The sequence below is a fragment of the Glandiceps talaboti genome, chromosome 8 (genome assembly GCF_964340395.1).
Source record: "Glandiceps talaboti chromosome 8, keGlaTala1.1, whole genome shotgun sequence".
NCBI lineage: Eukaryota > Metazoa > Hemichordata > Enteropneusta > Spengelidae > Glandiceps > Glandiceps talaboti.
The window spans coordinates 21653566-21674912 of record NC_135556.1 but is presented as its reverse complement, the minus strand read 5'-3'; the positions used below and the strand labels follow the sequence as shown (position 1 = coordinate 21674912).

At 34.4% G+C, this 21347-nt stretch overlaps 2 protein-coding genes across 7 annotated transcripts in view; one reads left to right on the top strand and one right to left on the bottom strand.

Moving 5' to 3' along the window:
• The window catches only part of LOC144439489 (C-Jun-amino-terminal kinase-interacting protein 4-like), a 41692-nt gene extending 39711 nt beyond the window's left edge, over positions 1-1981 (bottom strand). For all 6 annotated transcript variants that reach the window (XM_078128778.1, XM_078128779.1, XM_078128782.1 and 3 more), the window contains exon 1: positions 1542-1981. In XM_078128778.1, the coding sequence (XP_077984904.1) occupies positions 1542-1844 (303 nt within the window). In that variant the 5' untranslated portion in view covers positions 1845-1981. The remainder of the gene's footprint in view (positions 1-1541) is intronic.
• Positions 1982-7891: 5910 nt separating this feature from the next.
• LOC144439369 (glycine receptor subunit alpha-4-like) lies at positions 7892-20346 on the top strand. Its single transcript, XM_078128653.1, has 10 exons — positions 7892-7988; positions 11935-12092; positions 13326-13393; positions 14077-14300; positions 14544-14626; positions 15815-15949; positions 16328-16557; positions 16917-17096; positions 17434-17624; positions 20166-20346. Exons 1-10 carry the CDS (start codon positions 7939-7941, stop codon positions 20344-20346), a joined length of 1500 nt encoding a protein of 499 aa, XP_077984779.1. The 5' UTR covers positions 7892-7938.
• The last annotated feature ends 1001 nt before the right edge of the window (positions 20347-21347 follow it).

Genomic DNA, 21347 nt, shown 5'->3' with positions numbered 1-21347 from the left:
GTTTACATCACAAAAGAGTTGATATGGAAACTAACTTTAGGCTTTACTTCTTAAAAACACACAAACGTTAAATATTGGATACTATTGTCGTTTTTTTGGAATTATTCACAGTTCAAATAATCATTCATGTAGATATGCACAGAGTGCTGGATGGGACAATGAATGTAATTCTGTGAAATATTCAATTAAATGGACAATCTTTTGTAATGTAATGTATTTACTTATTAAAACTGAAGAATATTTATGATCCTGTCAATCATATTTATGAACTTAGTGAATGCCTGTATAGATGTAATTACTACAACAATAGCTGAATTTAACGGTACCCTAATTTGGTATTGTTACATGGTATAAAGTCAAATCAAACCGAATTTGTATTATGGAACATTATGTATATATTAGTCAATTAGTTGGTTTTATGAACTGTGGTTTATGAAACACAATTTTTACAAATTTATTTTTAGGTACACCAAAATACACCATGCTTATATTTACATTTCACATCACATTGTAGATGACCTTTGAACTTATATGACCCTGTGTGTGTGTGTGTGTGTGTGTGTGTGTGTGTGTGTGTGTGTGTGTGTGTGCAAGGACATTGTGTTACCTACTATTTGGCAACTGTTCATTCAGGTGTGTAATTTACAAAAAGTAGAATATTATCAAGGACAGTGGTGGTTCAAGGCTTGGGTAACAAAGGGTACAGTGAGGGCTTTTGTAAAGTACTCACTCACTGGAATGGAAAGTTCTTCAGTTTAGAATTGTAAATTCAAATCTGAATGTACTAATTAAACTGATGGATTTACTTCACATTACATAATTCAGGTAAATAAAGCGAACATTCCTCAACTAATACTATGATGGTCCTTGTCATATGAAATCATATTTAATAAAACTGAAGTTTCAAACTGCATCAACGCATGAGGCATTCCTCAATGAAACAAACTGGCAAATTCTTCAACTATAGGTATGCACAGTTAATGTAATGATAAAGCATGTTATGTAATGTGTGTTGTCATTCAATACAGCAACACCATCCATCCATAGAAGTTGACAATAGGAACAGTGAACAGTGGCTTTACTACCAAAACCAGTAACAAGTACCCTGCTTTTTGGATCTGTTCCCATACCCTCATTTGAATTTATTGACATAACATGTTTAAAGGTTCTCCTAAATTATGCACAACGAATCTCTTTTAAATATTTTTTTTTTAAAACTCGTTTGATGATGATATAGAGATTGACTGTCACTGTTATTAACGCTGACCGGTATGGTGCATTATTATTCCTATCGGGGATTCCCATGATGTTGGCTTGTAAGCATGTTTAAAATATGGGATCATCTTTTTTCATCATTCACTATTCACTTCCTGTTTTGTGTCTGAGGCATGCCTTATAAATTCGAAACACCTCAAGGCCCCTTTACGCAGAAATCCCTAACCCTACACCACAGACGAACACGTTTGGAGCTGATCACGGAGAAAATTACTATTTCCAAATTTATAATGATAAAATTTCACCAGAAGGGCGTTGCTACAGACCTGTTCTGACATCTTTCGGAGATGTTTTTCCCTTTCGTACTGGGTGATCAACTGTTCGTTGTCATCGCGGAGAAGCTCTAACTCCACTTCATGCTCTTGATTATCAGAATATGCTGCGTCCAGGTTCTCTAGTAAGTTCACAGTCAAGGGCATCAATTCTTTAACGACATCTTCGTCATATTTGCGAATCATTCGCTCGAACTCACGATAAACGCTCGACGCGAGGGCTGACACTCGTTCAGACATTACTCCTCCACCTCCATCGTCACCTGTACCGTACACAGTTTCTAGACCGTCATCCATGGTGCCACCGAAATTTTAACCCTTACGTCATCAATAGAGATTTTTCTGTTGATAAGTTGGCCGTTGTGGCCGATGACACGCAATATGTGTATGATTTTTCACAAAATTTGTCACGGTCAGTACGACGGTAGATCGACCCTGCACGAAAAATAAATGATGTCATGTGACGTTCACTATTCTCAAAATGTCGCTAGGTGGCGCTATTGCAGAAATTCGCACTGGATTGGGCGCTAGCTGGACCCGGGCACTGTCGCTACTCCATAGACTTCGGACATGTGCCTTCTTTACACACCTCCGTATTCTTTGAATAACATTTTTTTTTGTTTAAAAACACAGCCGTGTTCTTTCGATATGAGTGAGTGGTTTCGAAACAGTCTGATGAACGTTTAAACCCCTTGGGAGATGAACTGCGAAAAACAAAACAAAAATAATTTATGTTCCAGTAAGCTTCAACAGCGTGTTTAAAAAGTAAAAGTGAAAAACTCAAAACATTTGCAGATTATGAGACTTGAGAACATTTACCGCTATTTTTTTGAGAAATGTATTCGAAAGTGGAATTAATTATATACAAATTTGTTATAAAATTAACATGGTGACGTCACAATCTAAATATAATCAGTGTTTTGGAAACATTGTGAATATTAAGGGAGCCTTCAGAAATACAAGTGAAGTATATTGAAATTAGGGGACAGCAATATTTTTATTATAATTATACATGTATTACACATGTACGTATTTCAGTACGTGACTTTGCACTGTTTTGTGATTTTGGCATCCCACTGAAATGATTGCCACGGCTTCCATCACCCCACCATTGCCACCGCTGTCAAATCCCACCACTCACCGCTGCCATATCCCACCATTGTCACTGCTGCCATATCCCACCATTGACATCGCTACGATATCCAACCATTGCCACCACTACCAAATCCCACCATTTCCACCGCTACCATACATCCCACCATTGCCACCACCACAGTTCGCGGTCGGGGGACAGAAGTGCACGTGGATGATATGAGGTCTAAATATGGAATTTTTGGGGGAAAACCGTTGCCGCCAATTATCGTCCACCGTAACAGCCCGGTGATCTTATCAAATGTCAAACGATATCAAGTTATGTATAAGACGCAGATCTGACATTTCTGTTTTTGTTTGAATTGGAAGATCTTTACCTTGGCTAGAACTTGTAAGCTGGGCATTCTTTATAAGGGACTTGATATTGGTGATAGAGACTATATATGTACTCGATGATACTTAGGGAACGAGCAGAAGTTTGGGCGGGGGGGGGGGGCTGAGGAGAACATAACAAATTAGGGTGTGATCATGAGGGGACCTTGAAAATTCTGATGGTCTAAACTCGAGGAGAAAAACCGACAGACAGACAGACAGACAGACAGACAGACAGACAGACAGACAGACAGACAGACAGACTGACTGACTGACTGACTGACACATATAGAAACAAGATACAGTACAGTACGAGATCAGTTAACTCGATTCTGTTCCATTTCAAAGTACGCGGGGGAGGGGGGCGCATGCATGGTTATACTGCCATCTAGTGGTCATTACTATGAAAAGACTTTTCTTTTGTTTGATGTTGCACATTGATTTTTACTTGTTATGAATAAGCCCGGCGTCAGCTGTTCTGAAATTGATCACACATAAACTGCAGCTAAAACGAACAGATAGAGAAACAAATGACATACGTTTAATATGTTCGTCCTTTTTGCTTTAGATTGGCCAATTCAGAAAAGCAACACTGTCTTTACCTTAGACCATGTATACCTTGTGTGTGTGTGTGTGTGTGTGTGTGTGTGTGTGTGTGTGTGACTGTGTGTGTGACTGTGTGTGTGACTGTGTGTGACTGTGTGTGTGACTGTGTGTGTGACTGTGTGTGTGTGATATTAACAGATATATATATATAGATAGTTAGTAAGTCATGCGTTCATGCGTTTCATGTACCCATTTGTTTGTTTGTGTGTGTGTATTTGTTTGTTTGTTTGTTTGTTTGTTTGTTTGTTTGTTTGTAACACAGGTCCCAAGCCCCATGTGCCCGTATACACATGCATAGATATACTTGCATATTGATAGTTATTCATTGTTTGTTAATTATATTTTGTTGTTTGTGTAGGTTTATCTTTGTTTGTTTGTTCTTAGCACGGTTTCTAGGCTCGAGCTCCCTATTATGTTTATACCAAAGCTGGGTCGACCTTCTCTATGCAGGGTATGGATAACTAAGTGGTTACATTACAACAGATAGTTTAGTCATGTTTATTGGTGGAGCGATACTATATTTCCCAAAATACACCATTCAAGGTGGCACATTTGCAAGTTCATCACAGAGTGAACTACATGTGAACTTACATACATTTAGTAGAAAATTTATATTTTCAAATGCAAACAGCGGTTGTATTTAACTACCTGGCCTAATCAATTACTATCCAGGATCAATGAGTTATTGCCTCTTGATCAAAAGTTCACATCGTATATATATAATACTCTGTATTGTGGATGACTGATTGATGCATACTCGTGTGGTCATTGTTGGAACGAATATCAGCGAACACTGACTATTAGACTCAGTTTGTGAATAACATGTGAGACTCGTATAGGTTGAAATTGAATGAATAAGTCAAGGAAAATACATTTCATATTAATATTGAAGGAAATTGATTTTGTTCAATAAATAAGTTAAGGAAAATACATTTCCTATTAATAAAGAAGGAAATTGGTTTTGTTCAAGCTGTGCTTGATTCACCATTCAAATTTAAAAAAATACTCAATGGTGAAATTACATTATTTGGATCTTCGAACAACCCGCGGTCGACGAGTGCGACACAAAAGGTTGGGTGAGGGGGGGGGGGTAAGCTTGGTCAGTTCGTCTCTTGGTTTGAACCCAGTAAGTCCTGCTAAATGGTACCAAAGGTAGCGGAAGGAGGGGTGGGGTGGGGGTGGGGGGTAAGTAATTTGGTAAATGATTGTGTAGGTTTCATTAGAGCTACCATTAATGCTAAACTACAGGTTACATAAACAAGTCTTATACGACTTCAAACACATAATTTTTGTACGTAACATGGAAACACCGGAATAAGGAATCAAGAATCATTAAAAGGACACAAGCAGAGTTCATATGGTTCTTTTTTTTTGGGGGGGGGGTGTATTTTTTTCTGCATGTTGAAAGGTACTCACAGTATTCTACTTACTGCTGTATACTCGACCATCACTTGCATTTGACTGAAATAAAACCAGGTACTAGAGGATATAACTTATAAACAATCCAATGACGTCATTTACTACACTTATCATATTATACGTGTACGTACATGCGTACAGACATACACTGAGACAGTAGACAGACAGTGCCCCATGTCAGATTTGTTTTGGTCGATCGTCAATCTATGTATTCATGGCCTGTTGTAAGTATGACCTTGCCGACAACGAAATATGTGTGAGGTAGCAACAATTATATTGGCCAATATGTGTTGCGTTAACATTGTGTGTAGGACAATTAGATAGAGCCTTATTAATTGATAGCGTGTTATGGAAACAGATGGCACAGAAATATGTGAAAATGGTAATTTGGCAATATCAAATTATCTAATCAACTATTCAGATCAAAATGTCTTTGGGTGTTGTTTTGTATTTTATGATTATTTCACGTCATTGTCATTGTGGATCATCATCATCATCATCATCATCACCTCACCCTCACCCCACACATGTATAAATCAGTAGATGTGTGATCGCATGCAGGCACGTCAATTGTGCACCAAGTACTATGATGTACACGGTATTTACATGACAATTTGACATGCTAACATAAGAAATAGAGACTGTACACCAAGTCACAAGTGCCATGGATCGCCTTACTCTGTATGTGTTTATTTGTTTTACAAACAACCTCAGGAATCGCCCGCAAAGACAAATCATTGATATGATAATCCCCTTTTCTTATTTGACATGAAATGTTGTATTCGAAATCTGAATATAAGTTTAAACTGCGAAACATGCACTGATCGAGTTCCAACCGTCCCGGCCTAAACCGCGCCAACACAACCTCTACTCATGACGTGTACGATCATCACGTGAACGGAAAAATACTTTTTGGCTTACGAGAATTGGACGATAATAGGTAAACAGCGTTATCAATCAAAAAGGGAAATATTGAGAGAGATTTAGTAGTGAAGCACTCTATCTAAAGTGTGTCTCGATGTATTGACTGGAGGGCTTAATGGATAAGTCATTAATTATATTACATATTAAAGGTATAAAACAAACACGATCTGAAATATGTACTTATTAAAAAAAACACGTTTTCACAGGAAGCTGTTTACGAACGAAATATTCCTTAGGCAAAAGTTGACCCATACACTTTTTTTTAAAAAGCACTTAATTTTGCTAACGAGTCTTCATTGAAAAGGCGTTCCTAGGGTATAGTTTGTATTATTTTAAAATGTAAAGGGAGGTATCATGATCAGTAAACGACATTTTCACCTACAGGCAGAATAATCCTGTTTGTAACTTTGACTTTTGTGTAGAATACACAATGTGATGCAAAATTAATGAATTATTGATGTATGTAAATTTCGTTTAGTCGTTTCATTTATTTTGCCACTGTTTTTAATGTAACAATACACCGGGAATCATTAATGGCTAAAGAGAAATTACAATCGATTGAACAAAATTAGATGTTAGATTTAATATGGAGAAGCAACTAAATAATTAAAATCTAATTCCATGTGTTAACTTATGAATTACTGCTACGTACAATTATGCTTTGGCCTATAAAAAGTATATCAAGCAAATGACAACACAGAAGCTACGTTACTGGAAGATACAGACAAAAATTAGGTTTAGTTTTTGAAAATTAGATATCACTATTTTATAAATAAGGCCTAATAAATGTTGTTTGTTTGTTTGTTTGTTTGTTTGTTTGTTTGTTTGTTGTTGTTTTTTGGGGGGGTCCAGTTACCTGACTCCCACCTAGTTTTTCACGCCAATCCCAAACCTTTTTTACGTATTCGAGAAAAAAACCAAAAATATGTGTGTGAAGTCTCGCAAGAAATAGTGGATGCGGAAACTGATATCAACTTAAAAAGACAATATAAAATGGTACTTCCAATCTGAAATGGCTGTACATCTGATGAGAAGAAACCAATAGCACAGACCATATGGAAATATATATATATATATATATATATATATATATATATATATATATATATATATATATATATATATATATATATATATATATATATATATATATATATATATATATATATTGGTAGTACTGGAACTCTTTCTTGGTTGTAACTCCAGTTACAACCAACTCCAGTTACAACCAAGAAAGAGTTCCAGTACTACCAAAACTATTGCGCTCTGCCACTGCGGTATAGAGCACTGTCTTAGCAGATTGATACTCACCGAGTTATATATATATATATATATATATATATATATATATATATATATATATATATATATATATATATATATATATATATATATATATATATATATATATATATATATATATATATATATATATATAATCTAGCTATATATATATATAATCTAGCTACACCACCTATTATAAAATTGAGCATAATCGAAACACACAATTTTTTTTGTTAGGCCTAAAGATGTTAATGTAATCCAGTTTTGTTGTTACCTTTCACTAATGTATTTACCATCACAGGATAGTTGCCTCGCTACTAATAAACGAACCTTGAACATTTACAATATGGAAGACAACAGCCTGTACATTCATTAGTATGATTAAGACGAGATATGTAAAGTGATAAGTTTTAATATTTTGTGGTCAGATGGCCTGTCGAGATCGATCAAAATATATTTGCATATTATAAACGGTTGGGTAAAATGTAACGATGCGACATATGCTAATATACTGAAATCTGATACGCCACCAGTTGTCTGATAACGGGAAGTGCTTGTGACATTGAGTTGTTAATATAGTCGTGGTACTACATATACTAGTTCATTAGGTTTGACGCGTTTACCATAGCAGGTGTGAAATTTGTAACGTTTTAAAGCAAAGAGTGGTGAAAGCCAGGCACAGGAACGCACTGAAATGGGGATCAAGACGTCGAAAGCAACATTTTTGGTTAGCGTATCTCTATGGTGAGTTGAATATATGTCGTTTCATTGTTTAAAGACATGATTGAGGAGAAAGGGTGAGACATACATACTGCATGATGTGCAACAAGTATTCAAGGATACTCTCAAAAGATAATGTCAATGATATTGATGAAACACACAATTCCTATCGCTCTAACGCTACATGTTAACAAAAAATATCGTTTAAAATATTCACACACGGAATATTCTAGATTTCTGTTTATCATTTCACAGTCTTTGATCAACAAGTGTTAATTAACAACGTAAACCGCAGGACTGGTTGCATAATAAGCCTATACCATATTTTGAATGTTCTAGGAAAAAACAAAGAAGTAAATATCAGTCCATGACCAATTATTAAGCTTCTACTAACACTTTGGAGAGACAATAACAAACATACTATAAAAGCAATTATTTTCAACAGCAAGGACGAACGTCCGTATCAGTTATACAGCCACCCTTTCGGCGGTGACGATATTCAGTATTTTCAGGCATATTTTACATGATAACGTATACATGTAGAGCTCTTCAGTGCTGCCAACACGTTGTCTGTTTCGACCTCATCATTCACAATTTTTCAACAAACCAAACAAACAGAAACCGACGGAATACAGAGCAGACCGCAAATACTCAATAAATGTGTAAGCCAATCTTCGACATATTTTAGTACAAATCGTGTTACAACATATCGAATTTTCGATGCCAGGATACGTAATACCACTTGTCGCTTTTTCAAACGAAAGCAACATACACGTATGACCAGTTTCAGTTTTGATGTTTCCAAAGGTCAGTCACACGTATACGACCGAAACCCAATTTTCAAAAGTACTGTGACAATGTCAGTGTATTGATATAGTATTGCTATCATTACACGTAAAGAGGCGACGTTAATCACACCTGTGTCATTCTTCCAAATTAATTTTGAATTCTATTTTTTGCCAGAATTAATACCTCGATATATTGAAAAAGGCAAATGTATAGAGTATTAATAATATGTCTGAATTTCAAAATATGATAAAAAGTGCACAATGAGCGCGAGACACATCATAAATACACAAGTAGAAGCGTAATATATGTGAACAGACCCCACCCTTTTCCAAGGACGAAATTTTAAAATTGGCAAACGTGACGTAAGAATGCAATAGAAGTCTCATTGTAAGAGTGAGCAATTTAAAGTGCGTTTAGAGTAGCGAAAGTTATTTGTCAAAATTTAAATTTTTGTACCTATTCTTGGCATCAATCCTTGGCACATCCCTTTGGATCGGATCACTGTAGAGCATTATTAACAAATGTGAATTGCTTGTTAATACCACCCGTAAAAATTTATCAAAGAAGGACATTGTTGAAGGTCTTTTGGCGAGAGAAAGAGACAGACAGACAGACAGACAGACAGACAGACAGACAGACAGACAGACAGACAGACAGACAGACAGACAGACAGACAGACAGACAAACATATAGACAGACAGACAGACAGACAGACAGACAGACAGACAGACAGACACAGAGAAGGAGAGAGATTCGGACAGGAATAGAAGAAGGAGAGAATGACATGGAGAGACATGGGGCGACAGAGAGAGGGACAGGTAGACAGTCAAACAGAGAGACAGAGGGAAAGAGAGGGATAGAGCGACAATAAGAGGCCCAGAGACACACATACAGAGATACGGGGTCGGGGGGAGAGAGAGAGAGAGAGAGAGAGAGAGAGAGAGAGAGAGAGAGAGAGAGAGAGAGAGAGAGAGAGAGAGAGAGAGAGAGAGAGAGAGAGAGAGAGAGAGAGAGAGAGGGGGGGGGCGATGGTAGGGACGGGTTGACAAACTGATAAAACAAGAACATGATTTAAAATCGTATCGGGATGATGTATCCTGCTTTTCAAATGAACAACATTATCAATCTTGTCAAATGATGATTGATGGATTTATTGCTGGTCTAATATTATGCGTTATACTCTAATTAATCACATTAGATATGAAATTTGTTACGAATATCATTGCAGTAAACATTACCTTTGGTATCAAGCATAACCAGTAAATATAGTTCAATTTATTGGAAAATGCGTGACAAACTATTCATGTACTGATTAATGTTTTGTTTTGGTGTTTTAAGCAGTGGTTTAGACATTGTGAAAATATTTCTATTGAGAATGCATGGCTTAAAAACTAATATATGCTTGTACACGTGCGACACACAGACAATTGTTGATTTCGTCTATGTCGTATATGCTAATGAAATTATGAAAATTTGACTCGGTGTCGTTTTCCTGCTTATGATTCAGCTCAGTTTCGTTTCAATGCACTGGACACCCGTGAAATGTACATAGCCGTGTACCCTTCCAATATATCATCAGTTGCATATTTTAGTCCATCTACTATCTAGTAACAATTCTTTTCAATATGCCAGTAAAATATTAGTATTATACTAATACTAAGTGGTATATTATATTAATAATAATATTAGTAACAATTCTTTTCAATATGCCACACGATCAAAAAAAAGTATGTTTTATAGATAGAGCATGTTCATAGTAGGGAAAACAAATGAATGTACAGGGCTACGAAAAAAAACAACAACATTTTATTCATGGCCACCAAGTAGAGCGTTGACAATTCGTTATGTTCTAAGTTCCATGTTGTATCTCTGATGCAGTGGGAAACGACCATCTTACTGTAAATCGAACACGCACAACGTGACCTTGCAGGGTCTAGGTACCAGCTTCTAGCCGAGCAAATAGGCATTGGGTTTAAAAAAAGCCATGCTGACTCACTTTGATGTTTGGGAAAAGTCCTTGTTGGTCTTAATAATTTCTAACCCGCCGACTATCCAAATAGTCATTACCTGTGATACCTGTATACATTTTTTTTTATGAAAGAGCACTTATGTGCAAAGCATTTATTTGTAAGGTCTGCAAGCATTGTACCACCTCACTTCAAAATACAAATGCAATTTATGTAATTTGATACATGATGTATGATTGAGTGGTTGTGTAGCGTGTTTGCCAGACACAAACACCACAACGTAGTTTGCCGAACAAACATCATGCCATATGGACTCTTATGTTAATTATCATTCTAATTTGTAGTGTCTGGAAGGTATACCTGGCACTTACTTCATGTTTACTGGGCTGAATGATGGTTATATGGATGTAATATTGAAAACTGAGTAATTGGCACTTAGCCATTACGACATTGCATATGGAATTGTTTTTTTTTTGCATCGCATGTAACTTCTATGATATGCATGCATTATGAAAACTATCAGAATATAGACACATTTGAATAATTTGTTTTCCAATGTTGACTAACGCCATATGACCATCCTATTGATATGCAGAAATCTGAATATTGATTTGCATACATAATTGTATGTTTTCTTATAGTTAATGATATTAATGTTAATGTTACTGACGTTAATCATTCCGACGTTATGTCTATAACTTGTATTTTGTATAATTTGATTGTGTGTTGTTGGTTTTAATTGAATTAATAGTACAATGATGTGGAAGAAATTAGAACATTTTAACCATTTTCGTATGTATGTATGTATGTATGTATGTATGTATGTATGTATGTATGTATGTATGTATGTATGTATGTATGTATGTATGTATGTATGTATGTATGTATGTATGCATGCATGCATGCATGCATGCATGCATGTATGTACGTACGTACGTACGCACGCACGTATGTATGTATTTTGCGTGCGTGCGTGCATGTATGTATGTATGTATGTATGTATGTATGTATGTATGTATGTATGTATGTATGTATGTATGTATGTGTGTACGTACGTACGTACGCACGCACGTATGTATGTATTTTGCGTGCGTGCGTGCATGTATGTATGTATGCATGTATGTATGCATGTATGTATGTATGTATGTATGTATGTATGTATGTATGTATGTATGTATGTATGTATGTATTATATATGTGTTTTTAATTTACAGGCTGTTGTGTCATTTAGTACGTCATGTACTTTGTAGAGAGAACAACTCCTCATCTGAAGAACATATCCATGGTAACCGTTTAGAACATGAACACAACAGAATACTGAATGACGTGCTACGAAATGAAGAAATTAGTACCTTCCGACCCGATATCCACGGTAAATCACTCTAACCTTATTTCATAATATCAAAAGGTGAACCTTGATAACCATTCAAATTGGTATTGTTTCCAATTTTTTAATCATCTTCGGCAGCGAGACAATATATAAAAGCTGGTTTGTGAGTTTAAAATGGTGCATAAATACACAATGAATTGATGTAATGAACGTGCCTATATATTTCTAAACACTTACGTCTACTGCAAACTCATCACATGGACTTAGATATAAATAACGCTCAATCTTCACAAGGAAGATTGCATCCAGGTGACAGGTGTTGGAAAGTCGACGGAATTAATACTTTGATCATCAGAATTAACAATAAAAAGAGTTCTACACCATTATCTACGTTTTTTCCGGTGAATGAACGTACAGTAATAATATTGTCTATTGTCCTCCGTTTTCCGTGATGGCCAGAATTTTAATCTTGCCGTTTGAAAAGAAGACGGACTGACAATTTCTAGCTCAATGTAAATGAAATGATTTTTTGAGTCTGTGTTATTTTTGGAGTATCATAATCCCTATTATATAAGCATTTAAATCATATTTAACTGGCATTGGTAAACCTTTACATCATTTGGGGGCCTTGACACATGTTGAAATTTCGATTTGCAAATAATTTACTACTATATATGTTTTTTTCTTCATATTTTGCTCCAAAATTATACATTTGTATTTAACCTTTGAAAAATAAGTTCCTAAGCATACTATAAAACAATTGTTGTCATTTCTATAGCCTTTGGTATTAAGTAATAAATTCAATACATTATCTATACATTTAGTAGATAATTGTCTTGAGACTGGGTGGGCCGTATAAAGCTGTAACCATTACATTTGTATTCAGATTATCAATACGAATATATTTAAAACACCGGTCAAGGTGACACAGTGTACCGGTTCATTGACTCCTGTTGAAATCTAATTTTACTGTCTGTAATTGAAAACAACCATTGGGGGATATATTATTGGACAGATATTTGTTCGTGCGTTTCCTGAGCATTACAAACACCATACACTTATATACTGCAGTAGTGTCAACACGAATTGATCGCTACTCTGAGTGAGTGTTAACGTTTTATAATTATATCATATGCGTTGTTTCAAGACAGACTATCATCTTATTAAACACTTTGCAGTAAATCAGTTGAAATAACAACAATTTTTTTTCAGTGATCTCATGAGTTTTTGTAACAACTATAGATTGATACAAATATTTTTTCCTTGTCAATCAAGGCGAACCTGTTGAAGTGGAATGTTTCATGTTACTTCAAAGTTTCGGAGACATGAATCCAATATCTATGGTAATTACTTAAATATATAGTATACATACATACATACATACATACATACATACATACATACATGCATACATGCATACACGCATACACACATACATACATACATACATACATACATACATACATACATACATACATACATACATACATACATACATGCATACATGCATACATGCATACATGCATACACGCATACACACATACACACATACACACATACACACATACACACATACATACATACATACATACATACATGCACACATACATACATACATACATACATACATACATACATACATACATACATACATACATACATACATACACACATACATACACACATACATACATACATACTTACATACATACATACATACATACATACATACATACATACATACATACATACATACATACATACATACATACATACATACATACAGAGTTAATTTTCAAAGTTTAAAACAATATTAGCTAATGTAATGTTCTTCACACGGAAATACACAACAATTCATTCACCATCCGTTTCTTGCAATGATGGAGGGTTTACATTCATTACAAGCAGATATTCTGAGACGACATTTTGAATATAATTTGCGTCCTAATATAGAACTAGTTTCATTAAGCAAGAGGTCAATGGTGTCTGCCAATGACGTCACACTATTCTCTATTCAATTTTGCAGGACTATATAGTGGATGCCGAGTTGTACATTCGATGGATGGACCATAGATTAGGCCACATACATAACGATAGCGCCTTAATATTTCAGACTATCGAGTCAATCAAGAAATTTTGGCTGCCAGATCTATATTTTGTTAATGAGAAGCAAGGTGACCTACATACAGTTTTGTCGGAGAATATAGCTCTTTTGCTGGATAAACACGGGTTAATTACTTACTCGACAAGGTACTGAACCTGATCAAATATTCTTCGTAATTAGGCTAGATATTTGTTCAGATCAATACCAATATTAACAATTTTTATCGTCTGCTTAGTGTTATCAGGAGCCACATAAACGTGCGGTTACGTAAACTACTCTTATCGTTAATTTTAAACATTTATTTTTTCTTCATTTGATTAGAGATTGGTAAGATTACAACAAATAATAATTCAAGAATTAATATGTTCCATGTCCCCTGTATTCTTTAGACTGACCTTGACGTTAGGCTGTCATATGGACCTGTTACTGTTTCCGCTGGATATGCAGAAGTGTCGTATGCAAATTAGAAGCTGTAAGTTATTTGAAATTGGTATAATATCTTTACTAGTATTAATACTCGACTCTCTTTGCCACCCAAACGTTGCATAGTTTCTTCAACATATACTGCTTACAACTTATTTGCTACATGGAAACATTAAAAAATGAAAATTTAAGAATTTGTTTTTATTTACTAATAAGGCAAAAGTCTTGCGTCACACACACAAAAAACTACACACCTGACGAAAGGTCCAGAGGCAAAAATGAGGAAAAATCATTACTGTGACAGAAAATATGTATTACCGTAGGCTACGCCAGTGTAGACGTTTACGTATGATGTGGGGTTTTATGGGTAACCTCCCTGGACCCAAAGTGCATTCTACTGGGGCAATGCAATATTCTGGCAACACATGTTTTACTGTTACTGCAAAGAAGTCTGCGGTTTTACATCGATACCCAAAAGAACTGGAATACTTTCCACTCTGATGACATAAAACTATTAGCACCGACTATATAGGTAATTTTCTTGAAGTGAACACCTTTTTATATACACATTCTTCGAAGTTGATCACACTGGACTTTCTACCCTTCATTCACCAGTTTGATATTTCACGATAGTGAAGACCAGTCAAGTCCAAGTGTAAAAGATAAATGACTGGATTGTAGTCAAATTACGGTCCTTAAAGCTTCACTAGCTGCCACTGGAGTGTGGTTTTTAAATAAATATTTTTTAGGTACAATGTATATTAACTTACTCGTAATGTCGTACACCGTAAACAGTATTGCATCACATATGGGTAAACGTATAATTTTTTTTATAGCTGTAAACACGATAAATAAAAATCAAATTGATTTTTGGACCTGCAACCAAAATTCAGCGCCCTCAACGGCGATAACGACTTAACCTTATGGATAATATCAACCACTAATTAACATGTACAATAATTTTCAGTGGATATATTGTGGTTATCTGATCGATAGATGATACTCCAGTTACAACTAGTACAGTTTTACATGGCGAAAGTTTCAAATAGCATTCGCTCTATTGATGAAAAAAAATGCCCCAGTTGCAGCTAGTGCAGGTCTAAAGACCAATTCATTCTAGTATAATAAGGGTGGATGTTTCACATACAGTACTTCGTTTAATCAAGTGTAACAAAAATTGATTAACACAGTCAAAATGTAATTACTCCGGTTTTCTTTTGTTTTTTTCCCCTCACAGATGCGTATAGTAATGAACATGTGATACTACATTGGCGGCCAACTAAACCAATTGTTGAAAATGACGAAATAACTCTCCCACAATATAAACTCAAGGATATTGTAACCTGGAAACAAACAGATGAAATGCCCCTCGGTAAGACATAACATTTATAATCAACACTACTTAGCAACGTTAGCAGTGACTTTAAAAAAAATAAAAATATGCAGGTGTCATTTTTCTGCATATATTTGCAGTGCTCAATTAATTATGATAAAATAATGATAAAATAATAAAACCGTCAAATAATGATAACATAATGATAAACATCATCAAATAATGATAAAATATTGATTATGTAAATTCAAAATAAGGATAAAACCGTCAATGAATGATAAAATAATGATAAAATAATGGTAACATTGCTAAATATGATAAAATACATACAGGAAATCTAATTTGGCGGTGATCTCACCCCATAGCTTACAACCTTAGTAGACATTTTGATTTTGTTTCTTTTTTCTTTCATATAAGGTAATTTTTCAACACTGACAGCCGAGTTCACTTTGGAACGTTCTCTTGGATTCTTTATCGTAAATCTATTACTGCCCTCATTTCTGTTAGTCATCATATCATGGATACCCTTCTGGTTACACGTGGATGCGACGGCTGCAAGGGCATCTCTCGGTATCACCTCCGTCTTAACCCTAGTCACACAGGCTGGTTCACTGCGATACATGATCCCGTCGCTTTCATACCCTACTGTAAGTTGAGATTACGCATTTTTTTACGTTAGGGTAGGGTAGGCCAACCTTGATCTAGAGTTGTTGCATAAATGTTCTGGTCCGATGAAACATCAGGCTTCATATCCCTTCATTGTCACATACGACCAAATCTCGTATCTATTCAGTACCCCTGCAAAAAACACCACTTTTGACTTTTAGGCTAGTAAGTAGAATCCTTCAATTGAGGTATATGTACAAATTATGAACCTTCACTTTCCATTTAAACACTAGTACTCCTAATTTTCCCCGTTGAACACAAGTTAATAATCATACATAGAATACACATGATCTTTTTTCGATACTCGATTTTACAGAGAGACTTCTTATTGTTTTCACAGGCAGCTGATATCTGGTTCACGACCTGTATCATCTTTGTGTTTGCGGCACTATTAGAATTTTCAATGGTCAATTATTTCTATATTTTGAGTGTCCGGGCTAGTAGAAAAGAACTCGCTTGTGGAATAAGAGACAGTGATGACATCGATAATGAGGACATGTGTGCGTATGACAATCAAAATGTAAGTTTGATGACAAATGTTTTATTTATTTTTTTAGTAGTTACATAAAGTTTAGCACTCAAGCAATATCTAATGACAAGGTTAGGATGTTCCAACCAACACTATTTAGTATCACGGTTGATAAATATTGAAAGGTGCAATAGAGACAAAATAGACGTGTTTGATCAATTTCAATTTTGTTAATTTGGTATTAGTGATTTAAAGTTCTAAAGAGACAAATAACTGTCAATTTAAAACAAAAACAAACAAACGGAATTTCAATATCTCTCACCACAATATTAAGAACAAATTTATATCAATTCAGGTATTACAATTTTTATGAAAATACTATCTCCAGTTGGACTTTCAGGAGCTCGAGTATCCAGAAATGATGGAAAGAGTAGAAAATGGAACGGCGATCTCTATGACTGAGAGGAAGAACACCAATGGTTCTACACACGGCATACAACAACAACAACAACAACAACAACAACAACAACAACAACGTACCAAAACAATTAAAGATAGGCAGAAAAATAAAGAACAAATGTACAGGAAAAGAAGTAGAGTATTTTTAAAGGTTGCTACTCAAATTGATCAAGTTTGCCGAGGCCTCTTTCCCAGCATTTTTATCCTAATGGCAGGGTTATTTTGGATGGTGTATTCTAGCATGCGAGAAGATAGGAATTATTTTTAATTTTACAGTTATCCTCAAATAAAACACGTTTCAAATTTTCGTTGCACTTTTTATTTAATATATGATAAATTTAATAATTTTATTTATCCTTTTTTGTAAATCTTTCCATTTAAAAAGCTAGTTTGTCGAGTTATTATAACATATTTCATAATGTTTTGGATATTTATTTTTAAAAAACTGCATAAACTACAAGGAATAATTGAAAAAAAAATTTCATGTTTTTTTTGTTTTGTTTTGTTAATAATTTTTTTTATTCAAGTTTTTTTTATTCAATTTTTTTTGTTCTTTGGCTCAAAATGTACATTTGCAATGGAAACTTGTAAATTTGCAGGTTAATATGTATATTTGTTGTAATCTGTGTAACAGTTTGTAAGCAGGTGTTACATTTTGTTCATATTTGATATATATTCCATCTGACAAAATTATGTCGATTCGTGTTTAGCAAATGCTAGAACTCTCAATTCGTAGGAAGTCATAATTAATATATGGTATGAAAAAACACCAGTTAGGACATTTTTATTTGGAACCAATTAGCTCAGAAAACGCCAACATCTCAGGTACCAAACCTCGCTATCCATAGTTTTATGATGTTTTATGTAGAGTACACGTATGCTTGGTATAAATGCGTAGGCGATACATTATATCTGAAGTATAAAGTATATGATACATTTGATAGGCTCAAATAAATCGCCAATAAATGACTTGTTATACTGGCTGTGCGAAGCGAACAACTGATATACAGCTGCTAAGATTAGTTGCAACACGTGATGTTAATATTGAAGAGTAGTAGTGACGTAACAAACTTTAAGAACCATCATTATGGTTTCCTTTTACAATGGAATTCCTTACAACTATCTCTAATAATTTGAGATTGTAAGTTATTTTCCATACGTAGATGATATTGTCAGTGTAATATTTTATAATTGAACAATTTTATTATGATTGCTAAATTTAACAGCACGTCAAACGTGTCTAGATTGTGAATTGTGTTCTTATAAACATTATCATTGTAATTTGATATTCACATGCTTTTTATAGTGTGTTTACATTACTGGTACCACGAGATGTTCGAATACATTACATATGTATCATGCTTCGATAAATCTACCATCACAATATCTCTTTGATAAATATAACTACATGTAGTAACTTAAAATAGACGAAGTCCGAAAAAGCGCTTTAGACTGAATTCCGTCCGTGTTTGTACACGTGCGACTGTCTGTCTGTCTGTCTGTCTGTCTGTCTGTCTGTCTGTCTGTCTGTCTGTCTGTCTGTCTGTCCGTCCGTCCGTCCGTCCGTCCGTCCGTCCGTCCGTCTGTCTGTCTGTCTGTCTGTCTGTCTGTCTGTCTGTCTGTCTGTCTGTCTGTCTGTCTGTCCGTCGTGGCCAGCCATATCTCTGACAAATGTCAAAGTCAATTTTTACTGACACTCTTTGCAGCAGTTGAGTGTGACTGGTCCCCCACCCACATATATATCTGTTGCAATTTCAAATTAAACAACACCTTTGCTTACATGATAGTGGTACGTACTTGGCATACTTCTTTGTGACCCATTTTGAAATGCAGTGCCATTATCATTTTTTATTTTTATTTTTAAAATGTGAACACTAACCCACCCATGAATATATTAGTATAGTTCATGGGTGTTCTTGATAAAAAATCGTTTTGGTCACCTTCAAGCTTTTTTATGTGGTTATTTCATTAATAAATATTTATTTCTTTATTGGCTACATTAGGGTGTAATCAATAATTCAATGTAGGATAAAAAACTAAATTCTTTTACTTTGGGTGAGTGTATTTATTTTAGCCATTTTAGTTCTCTTCCTACAAAATCGATTTTACTTTTAAGGGATGTTTTGTACCCTAAATACAAATATTTCGTTAAAAAATTTCAAATTGAGAAAAGAACTACTATTTACTCACTACATACTGGCTTTATATTCATAACACTACATATTACTACATACTGGCTTTGTATTCATAGCACTACATACTACTACATATTGGCTTTATATTCACAGCACTGTATACTGTCTACTACATACTGATTTGAAATTGGTTGTGTGGATAACGGTTTGTGAAACAATTTTCAATTTCAATTTAGGGGGGGGGGGTCTGAGGTCTAAGTATAAGAATTTATTTTTTTATCCTGCATTGAACTATTGATTTCACCTGTTACTGTCTATGGTTTATGATAATCGTAATAAGACGGGTGCTGAACACGTATTAGAAAGATATTTAAGAACATCAATTTTTCACCCTTTAAATACTGTGTTGTTCACAAAAATAACTTATCATGTTGATTGTGAAGTTTTTCAGTGTTACGTTGTTTTTGTTTTATTTTGTTTTGTTTTGTTTTGTTTTGTTTTGTTTTGTTTTGTTTTGTCTTGTCAGGAAACTGTTTATGCTTGCCAGAGCGCCATCAACGGCGATGGATAACTCAAAAGTTAAGATTTACCAACTGGCTATTGTAGTTCCAACAATCATTTTCATGCAAAATTTGATAGTAATAGCAACTGGTGAGAAATCAGGTCATGCTGTACTAAAAGTCATCATATCTTTTAAAACAGAATAAAAGTTTATTTGAGTTCTGAATGCTAAGTCGTCAATAAAAATATTTTTGAATTTTTACTGCTTGACATGTTGAGCATGATTATTGAAAATGTTACTATTCTAAAAGATCATCAATAAAGTTGCATTGTATTGTATTGTATTGTATTAGATTATATTGTATTAGATTGTATTGTATTAGATTGGATTTGATTGTACACGCGTTGCATTGGTCTGTATTGCATTGGTTTGTATTGTATTGCATTGTGTACAATTGTATTGGTATGGATTTGTATTGTATTGTATTGTATTACATTATAATGGATTTGATTATGTTGCATTGGTTGGTATTGCATTGTATTGTAATGCATCGTATCGAATTGTATTGGATGGATTTGATTGTGTTGCATTGGTTTATATTGCATTGGTTTGTATTGTATTGTATTGTATTGTATTGTATTGTATTGTATTGTATTGTATTGTTTATAATGCATTGCATTGTATTGAATTGTATTGGAATGGAATGGTTTGTCTGTGTTAGATTGATTTGCCTTGCATTAGTTTGTATTGTATTGTATTGTATTGTATTGCATTGTATTGTATTGTATTGTATTGTATTGTATGTATGTATGTATGTATGTATGTATGTATGTATGTATGTATGTATGTATGTATGTATTTATTGCAGTGTACTGTATTGTATTGTATATTATATTGATATTGATATTTTGCTGATAATAATTTCAAATACCTTGAATAACAATTATTATTTTGCTGTATTTTCACTTGTAAAGTGTAAGTTTTGAAAGCGATAACCAAGCATGAAGATTGTGATGTAAAATTTATCCCATTTGATAAGTAAATAATAAAAAAATGATCAGATATTTCAGTAAAGATATACGGCATGCCTGTCAAAATGGGGTTCTAATTTAGTGTAGCATTTTGTAATTCCAGTAAAACATTCATTAAAATACATAAATAGAAATACGAAGATCACTGTAGTAGTATATTGTGACGACTAGCATG